This window comes from Geospiza fortis, unplaced genomic scaffold (assembly GCF_000277835.1).
Source record: "Geospiza fortis unplaced genomic scaffold, GeoFor_1.0 scaffold130, whole genome shotgun sequence".
NCBI classification, from domain to species: Eukaryota; Metazoa; Chordata; class Aves; order Passeriformes; family Thraupidae; genus Geospiza; species Geospiza fortis.
Window position 1 is genome coordinate 3,994,245 of NW_005054300.1, and position 9,508 is coordinate 4,003,752.

The window sequence follows — 9,508 nt, forward strand, 5'->3', positions numbered from 1 at the left end:
ATCCATGTCTCCAAATTACTGGGATGATTTGAGTTTCTTTTGAGGATAATTCCTGCTCAAACTATTCTGAATATATTGCCCCACAATGAGCACAGCTCACAGTGTGCTGTAGCTGCACAGACCTGAGTTTCTGACACTTGACTATCCAACAATGAAACCCAGAGAATTTTTGCCTGATTGGTGAACTGGAAGACTTGTGGCATCCACAGAAGTTAAGAAAGTAAGAGAATGAGAAGGACAATCAAAATTATTAAAGGGTCAAGCTGTTGTCTTATAGTAAGCAGACAAAAAGGTTGGGCCTCAAACAGGAAAAGCTGAAGGTGGGGCAGGAACATGACTGAACTTTACAAAATAAAAAAAGGCAGCATGTGAATTGAATAAATCCTGATTGAGACAATGGTTGTGAAGGAGATGAGGGTTAACTGCAATATTTTCATTTTTGCTGAGGCACTCAATTAACATTTCTCTATTATTGTTTTACTGACTTTTGATTACAAAGGTATTAACTATTTTCCTGGTAAAATACTATTCAGAAATACGATTTAGAAGTTTTCTTCTATAATGCACAGTGTAGATGTATTAGAGAAAACCTTTGTTTTTACAGCATAAACTGGTTTCAGGAGAACGATTACCTAGGAGATAAAGAAATAATAAAATCCTTAGTAAAAAGTCTTGCCAAGTTATTACACTATCACTGACAAAGTTACAGTAACTTTCCTCAGAACCCTTTCTGAATCACAGCTATGACTAAACATTTCTGGAGACAAAACCCAGTTCCCTAAAGTCCTCCTTGAACAAGGAAGTCTCAGATCCAAAAGGCCATTCAAGGAGATATGAAGAAAGCAAAGGGACAGTCTTCTCCCAGCTTATTACTAAATTACATAGATTAAAACCCAATTCTGCCTTAGGATGGGGATTCACCATTGCTTCCATACCAAGTAAACCAACTGTGATGTAAGGCACAATTTCAGTTCTGGGGTAATGGTTTCCCTGGCACAAAAAACTTTACTTTCTGTTCACCCACTCATTTTAAATAACTGCATTATTGCAACTGCAGAAAAAAATCACCCTAAAAATAATAAAGTTTATTTATTCACAATGGCATCCCTTCGTTTTCAAATTTTCTGAAACAGAGAAATTTTCAGGATGGACACTTGAAGGTAACAGCCAGTCCTCTATAGTAACAAGAGACTTAGCAAATTTTAAATACTAATCAATAAATAGATTTGACTACTGCAGTATGGTCTTAACTTTTCACTTCATGTTCTTCTCCACAGAAAGTTATGTAAAATTTGAAAATCATATCATAGAATAGCATGCCTCAGGTAATCAGAATATTCTTAAAGTTACATTTTGTGTGGAACTTGATTCAAGCATGAGTCTAGGTTTGAGCAATTTCTTCCTCTAGGCTATAGGCAATCACCTAATTAGAAAATGGCTAAAAAATATAAACATGCAAGGCAGAGGGGAAATACTTTGTGCCTTACTCAGTTTCCAATTTACAATGCATGCTTAGCTGCCTTACATTAGCCTCTCTATATACATACATGCAATCCCACAAAATATTGAAAAATCCAGTCTTAATCCAAAATAATTTAAAAAAATAAACACCACCAGGGACAAATCTAGAACTTTAATATTTTAACTTGCATTTACATACATTGAAAACTCATTAAAGAAACACCATATCTTCCTAAAACCAAGTATGGTAGTTTAAGCAGGTGAATTAAATATTAAAAGAATCTTACATTAACGTTTTATTGCAAATGTTTTTTCCTTCAGGTAAATCTTCTGCTGCATATACTTCAGTTGGTTTGTGTCACGAATGTAGAGCATATTCAACAGAAAATCTGAAATGCCAGTAGAAATTAACATTTCGAGTAAAGCCTTCATTTTCTGTTGAAGTATGAATACCATTAGAAAATGGTTTGAGGTGGCCTACTAGCTTTTATTGAATATTAGACAATCTTTATTGCCTGACATCCTTCAAACATATTCCTCAAATATTGGGTCTTTTTCTCTCTAATAAAAATTCCTTCCCATTTGTGAGTGGAGAAACTGTATTTCCACATGACACATTTGAGATACATCTGAGACTTAAAATTTCTTTCAAGCTGTAATCATGTTATAAAGTCATTAAATATGAACTAGAGGGAGAATTTTATATGGTTTTGGAGAAAAATTATAAAACATCACTTTTTTTACTCTGCGCTATTAAATCAATCTGCTTTCTGTGCTATTAATTCCATCTGCTTTGTTTTCTAACTGTAAATTTCGTGGCTTTTCCATCACTAAACATAGAAAACTGGAACAATCCAAACAGGAGCAAAAGAATAGATAGCACAAGCATTGTAGTTGACTAATTTGGCAGCTACTGTAAAATAAGACAATAGGCAAAAGAGGTGAGACACTATGAATTTGTCAACTCTGTGTATAATCTGAATATAATTAAAGGTTATTGGGGAAGCACAAAGAAGCAAAGACTGAAAAAGTATTTATAAATGACACATCAGCCACCAGGGTCTCAAGGAATGTATTTAAAATCTCAAATCAGAGAGTTTAATTACAGACTCCTCTTGAACACAGACGCAACTGCCATTGAAGGAAAATGATGTTTACAATCTTAGGAGATTCTCAAAACGTGGGTCATGGCCCACAAAACTTGGAATTCATAAGTGTGTTCAATTTAAACAATGAAAAAATCAAATAGAAAGAAATCTCGGACTGGGGATTGGGATATTTGTAAATACAAACCCAACAAATTATTTCTAAAATACTGTTTACAGGGTGGTCAAAACTGAAATTGCAGACGTTACCAACAGAAACCTTTCAACTATTGCTCTGCAACACTGTAGCAAATGTTCTACTTGAAGGCTTGTAGCTCTGGAGGACCCTGCCAATGATTAAAGGTTTAATCTCATTCTCTATAAAACTGTTAACAAACCCCAAAAATCAACAACCGCCCCCAAAACCCAGAGCAGAATTATTTAATTAAAAGGACTGCGTGTGACTTAAGATAGAAGAATTATTTCACTAAATCAGAACAGCTTAAAGAAGCTTCATTCTGCAATCTATTTGACTTAAAACAGTCACATTTAGCTTTGAAATCTGAAGTTTTACTTTCCAGACAAGAAACCACAGTCCAAACAGTTACACAAACAGTTAGCTAAGAAATATGATAGGTGACATGAAAAAAGCAAAAGGGAACTTAATAAACATGAATAAAATCAAATAATGAGTTCCTATCTACTTAGAGTTTTAAACAGTTTACATAACTATGCTCACACCTTGGAAAAGATGACTACCTTACCAAGAACTGATCATAAGCATTCTATAATTATCCTCCACAAACTGTCTGCAGTTTTAGTTCCAAATGCAACAGACAATACATTACTCATAAGTTAAGTATTGTGATGCTGATTTCAAGCCAAGTGATGCAAATATGTCCAAAAAGCGAGACACATGCTCTGCTCCTTTTGAATATTTCCTTGCTACAGACAAAAAGGAAAAGTAAGGAACAAGCAGCCATTTCAGTCAAGAAAGTTATCTCAGTCCACAATTTACAGATGACTTTCTGGCAGTACCATTTCCTCAGAAAACTTACTGGAGTGACAATAGGTGTAAAGAGCTCTGTAAAGCTTTCCCTTTGACAGATTTCCCAGAGTTTAAAACAGAGATACTGCCTTTTCCTTATCTGCTATCTTCTAATCAGGCTAAAACTGCAATAGTGTGAAAATAAAGATAACATTGTAGGGCAAGGCACCAAGCTGATCAGCAAGATTACAATCATTTGCCTTCTATGAACTGTCAAGCATCTCTTTTCATCACTCACAGCAGCCCTACAGGACTCAGGCTACTTTTACAGAGATTACTGTTCATAGCAAGGCTTAAGTAAAGTTTAGTTCTATTTCACTTAGACTAAATATTTAAAATGTCATATTGGCACCTTATACATTACTCTCTTGAGAGTAAATCAACTCTCATATCTCCTCTATCTGCTAATGCCTCAATGGCTAAACAAAGCAACACAGCACTTTAGAGAATATTATTAATTCAGATCTCCTGAGGGCAACTGCACCATTCCACTGCTCCAGTTTAATGAGAGGTCAACTTATATAGTCAATTATGAATGAAAATAAATTAGAAGAAAACATATTTGGTATAGCAAACAATTTTAATCTAAATTGCCAAGAGTTCTGCACCACTGATTCATTCTTCTGTATTCAACTTCAATTTAGAACATTTTCACCTGCTATTTCTTTCCAGGTCTGGGCTCATGGCAGACCCACATGAAATTGTCAGTGAAACACCGTGTTTGACTGGAAACTTTCAAATATGAGTTTATCTTCCAACTAGGACCAAACATGTAGGACTTCAGACAAACTCAAGCAACATCCTTCCACAGGGAACTATATCATTCATAAAGGAATGTCTGCAAAGTTTCAACAGTTCTACCAAATTCTTCTAAAGAATTAGTGGAACTAATGACATCACATCAGTAAAAAGATAAAGACTAGAAAAAACAAAGCCTATCAGTGCTTCAAGCTTAGATATAGTAAGTGGTCAAAATCTGTTCTTGGGATTCCTAGGTTACAGATCTAAAAGATATCCACCCTAGGAAGCAGCGTGATCCATTACTATCATCTGGAGAACTTCAAATTGAAATATCCAACTGCAGGAATTTAGAACAATGTGCTGTAAGACCAAAGAAATTAGAAAGTATGAATTCTCCTTGCTCTGTCCTTAATTTGTTTATAGGTCAGACTAATTAATGCATTTCTAGGATTAGAAAATAATTTATTATGTTACTGGTATAAAAAAAAGTACTTCTCAGCAGCTACCAGCAGTCAGTTCATATTTAAATATTAAAAAGAATTAAGAGCACATAATCATTAAATGACATAATTGGTCCAGTCTTATTAAATCACTACTTAAAAATTCTGGTTGTTTCTACCTGCTGTAGAAGACAGCAAAGGCAAAACCAGGCTGTCCTCTAAGTCATATAGGCACATTATAGATAAGATGATTTCCAATACAGATAGAAAAACTTAAATGAAGCAACACCACTGGATTATTTGACTTGAAGAAACACTCTTGTCAAAAGTCCACTATGACCAGCCAGAGATGAGCTGGTACTGGTCACTACTACCAATAGAAGTAAATATGAACACTTAATGTAGTTATAATTTTCAGAGATAATGCAATTGGGTAATGCTGTTCACCATGATTAGGGTTATCAGCTCACACAAAATTTCTTCTCTGAACCCAAAGAAAAAACAGATTTTTTTTTTAAACCAAGCACCAGTTAATTCTCAGAGCTGGAAAACTTGTGCTAGTAACTTCATATGAAGTTTTCATTTTATTTTCTGAACTCCTATGAAAATTTTGTATGCAGAATGCTTCCAACATCTTAGACTTAGTGTAATGAATATAGTGTAATACTATAAAGGGACAGAACACTCCAGTTCAAACAAAGAAGCCTGAATGAAATTCTAAGCAGACAAGTCCAAAGGATTCCCTAATAATTAAAAAATATATATACTATCTCTATATACACATACCATATAGATACTCTGTCTTATATCATATAGTGCCACATATGTTTTACCTCTATAGAATCTGTTCCCACAGAAGACTTAAAATTAGTACATTTGTGCAGATGGTACCCAATAATAATCATAATCGTGGCCAAAAGTACATTAATTTCTTGGAGTAGTATCCCTTAGTAAAGGGCTCAGAGACAACTAGACACTATGAAAATGCCTTTCTGCAATGTAAATCTTGTATATGAGTGTACAATGTTCTTACTCCCAAAAGAGGCTGGCAAATTTTACTGAAATGCAGGCCCAAGACTTTATTTACTTCAAAAAGTTAACTGAGGAAGATAAACATCATTAATGAAAATGCAGGTATCTGTAGCAAGAAAGAGTCACACATCACATCAGGCATTTGAAGGGTCTGTTTTCACATCATCTGAATATTTACTTCTGGGAATTCAGAACATAGTTTAAAGTTGATGAAAGTCATGAACACACTGATCTACCTTGAAGCAATGTTTACAATGTGCACAGAATTGTGATTTGACACAACAGGGTACTAGAAGGCACAATGCAGCAACATGATATAATAATGTAACTACTTTCTAAAGCAAACTGATAAAATTACAATAAGAGCCCATGGTTTTTTCAGGGCACTTAACCTAATCAAATCAAGAGCAGTTTCAAACTGTCCCTCTTTTGTTTTAGGAGCTTTTTGTGTCTGACTGCCAAATTTCAAAGTTGAAATCAGCTTCCAGTGCCTATCAGAACTCTAGCAGTCCACTCAGTAATTCTAAATAATCCATGAAGAGCACATAAAAGAGATTGGAAAAAAATTCCATCATCAGGAAACTCAAAATTCTCTTCAAGGGCCATGACCTGACACTGAAGTACTGCAAGGATCTATAAATTGTAAAAGGACAGAAATCCACACCATTACTCATTAGCCAAGAGCAAAAAGAAAACAGCCTAAAAGTGGCCTCTTTGAAGAGCCTGAAAAGGGCCAGAATAAAAAGTCCTACAGGGCTATAAACCTTTGCCATCAGTAATCTGCAATTACAGAGCTCCTCTGATCACAAGAGACTTGCAACAGCATTTGAAACACAGTATTTCTGAACATTACTTACAGGTCCATGAATACAAATGTATGAACTGTCAGAACTCAAAAACCCTTAGAATGCTGCAACAAACAGCTTCAAAGGAAATAAACTCTTCTAGAAATTTGGCTAAGGTATTAAAAAATAAGCAGGATCCTTGTACTTGATTGCAAAGAAGGAGAATGAATCACAAGTTTTCAATGACCTTAAGACTTCTGTACACAAAATGAATTATCACTGGACAGTGTTTTTAAGTAAATTATTTAATCAGGGAGGATTCCCAGTACTGTCAGAATCATTTAGAGCTCGTTTTGAGTTTTTACTTTAATATTTGACATTTTGTTCTGAAGATCAGTTACACACAACTAAACTAATTACCCCTCTATGGGAAATCAGAGCATGCAACCAATCTAACCTACTTTTTAGAAATTCAAAGTATACAAACACTTATTTATATGGCAATTCCATTTTAATATGCATCTGCCAAAATGCTGTCACATACAGATCCTAAGATCTTAAACAAAGGCAAATGTACTTTTGGCAAATATAACTGACACTAGGGTGATGGGGGGGTTGGCAAACAAAACAAAATCCATTACACAAAATGAAAACCCCAACCCCCACACTTCCATTACCTAAAGACAAAGTCTTCAAGCATTCTTGAGAGCTTTGTTCTGGCTTATAGTTTTGAATTCAAAATTTGAGAAGGAATTGAATGTTCCTGCAGCTTCTCATTTGAGGTGTATATCCATGAAAGAACAACCTAACACACCTTTCCTGCTTTCCACAGCTTCTTGGGAAGCACACTCAGGTGCAGGAACACAAGTACAGTTTGTATCTGTGTGTAAGCCTCCTTCTCAAACTAGATGGAAACAAAAAGAATGCTGATGAACACATGCAGTAGCCTACTTTTTTTTTTTTTTTAATGGGGAATTTTTATCAGTAATACTGCCTGTTAATTCTCATAAGGGCCAACTGGTCAACAAGTTGACCAGAGCAACCACATCTGTAATTCTGCCTACGATCAATTTCAACAGTGAACTCTGTCATTTCAGTCAGAATTAAATCTCGAAGTGAAAAATGACATCCAAGTGGAAAACATTCTCCTGTTCGTGTACACAGTACACTGAAATGCAAATTTTACCAGCTGCCTTGCTCAGACACCTTCCTCAACTACTACTGCTAATACAGACATGCCTACAGATGAAGTGAAAAGAGGTTTGAAGATGGGAGGGGAAGTGCACGTGGGGGAAGAGGAAAACACATTCAGTTTTATATCTGAGGCATATTTTCAGAAAATGTGAATCAAAACTCCACTATGAAGCTCAAAAACTTGATTGCTCTGGAAGCGCTGTTAGAGATGTTATGTTTTTGTGGTGAGCAGGCTTTATGATAGAGCAACCTTAGACATATTCCCAGCCTTTTAAGAAAAAAAAAAACAAAACACAGAACTCAAACCTTCAAAAATGACAAAAGAACCACCATCTAGACTGTGTACTACACCAGCGTCTAAATAAACTAGATGTTCTTAATATAGAACATTGACACAAATTCCTTGGGTGAAATGACCCCACCTAACATTCTGACCGTACTGTGGCACTTCTGCTCAAATATACAAACAGGTGATACCACCACAGTACAACAGAACCTAAAATAACTTCTACCAAAAATAACACGAATTTCATGAGCACCCAGATTTCATAAACTCTCAAATGCAGTACTCTAAACATGTTTCTTGACCGAATTAGCTCTCAGAAAGACTGTAAATGCCATCCTCTCATGCTATTTTTCTTTAGTTTCCAGAACCAGCTCCAGAGCTTGAATTCACGTCAGTTCCCAATTCTCTTATGCTTATCCACCAGGATGTTTTTTCCACGCTATCCGTATACCAAACATGGAGCATTAACACCCTTTTAGAAAGGGGCAAGTAGCTGAAGATTTGCCTGAAAGCTGAACTCATGTCAAACACTAGCAGGGTTGTATCTATGTCATTGTAGTCTACTTGGCTTGATAAATTCTAGATAAGCATCCTTAAAAACCCTACTTATACCAGCACACTTAAAGATTTAAACAGCAAACAACTGAGAGAAGTTAGGAGATCCAACACATGGATTCCGGCACACAGGGAAAGCCAGGAGAACACAGCTGTTTAATTCAACTCCACATGGAACAAGATGGGAGCATGCCCATTAAAGTGACGACAGCCTGGCTCTGTGCACTACACAGAGTCAGTTTTACTGCTCATGGGGTTCCTTCCGTATAGGGATAAAAAAAAGTATGAACTTCGGATCTAAGAAAATGCGGTCTTTGTAAGGTTAGCAGCCATACTGTATACGAGTCCCAAAAAAAGCCCAAAACAGAGAAGTGAGCAATCTAGCAGCGGGCAGGGTGGAGCAAAGGCGGGACAATGACCTAATAGGTCTTTCCTATCTTTAGTTTCACGAGGCTCCGTGGCCAAGAGGCGCCGGGATGCCCCGCTCTGCCTCCGGCCGCGTCCCCCCGCAGCGCTCAGCGCCCCAGCCGAGCTGCCCCGAACTCGGCGCTGCCAGAGGCATCCCGAGGAGAGGGAGCCGGCAGACAGGGATCCCGAGGCAGCGCTGCGGGCACCGGCAACGCTCCGAGTCACTTCTCAGCTATGAGAACACAAGCGAGCCGCGCTGCCCGCCCTTACCTTGAACACTTTACCGAAAGCGCCATCGCCCAGCTCTCCTATGATTTCCCAGAACTCCTCCGGGTTCAAATCCCTCTTGACGTGCTCGTATTGTTTCTTCTTCTTCTCGCCGCCCAGCTTGAAGATCTTACGAAAGTTGAAGAAGGACATTTTGGCTGCAGCCCGGGGAAGGGGCGGGCGGCGGTGCCCCCTCCGCCCGCCGG

General features: G+C 37.1%; 1 protein-coding gene across 2 annotated transcripts in view; it reads right to left on the reverse strand.

Annotated features, from left to right (window-relative positions):
• SLK (STE20 like kinase) overlaps positions 1-9,502 on the reverse strand; it is a 49,015-nt gene extending 39,513 nt beyond the window's left edge. For both annotated transcript variants that reach the window (XM_031064087.1, XM_031064080.1), the window contains exon 1: positions 9,306-9,502. In XM_031064087.1, coding sequence (XP_030919947.1) covers positions 9,306-9,455 — 150 coding nt within the window. In that variant the 5' untranslated portion in view covers positions 9,456-9,502. The remainder of the gene's footprint in view (positions 1-9,305) is intronic.
• Between the last annotated feature and the right edge of the window lie 6 nt (positions 9,503-9,508).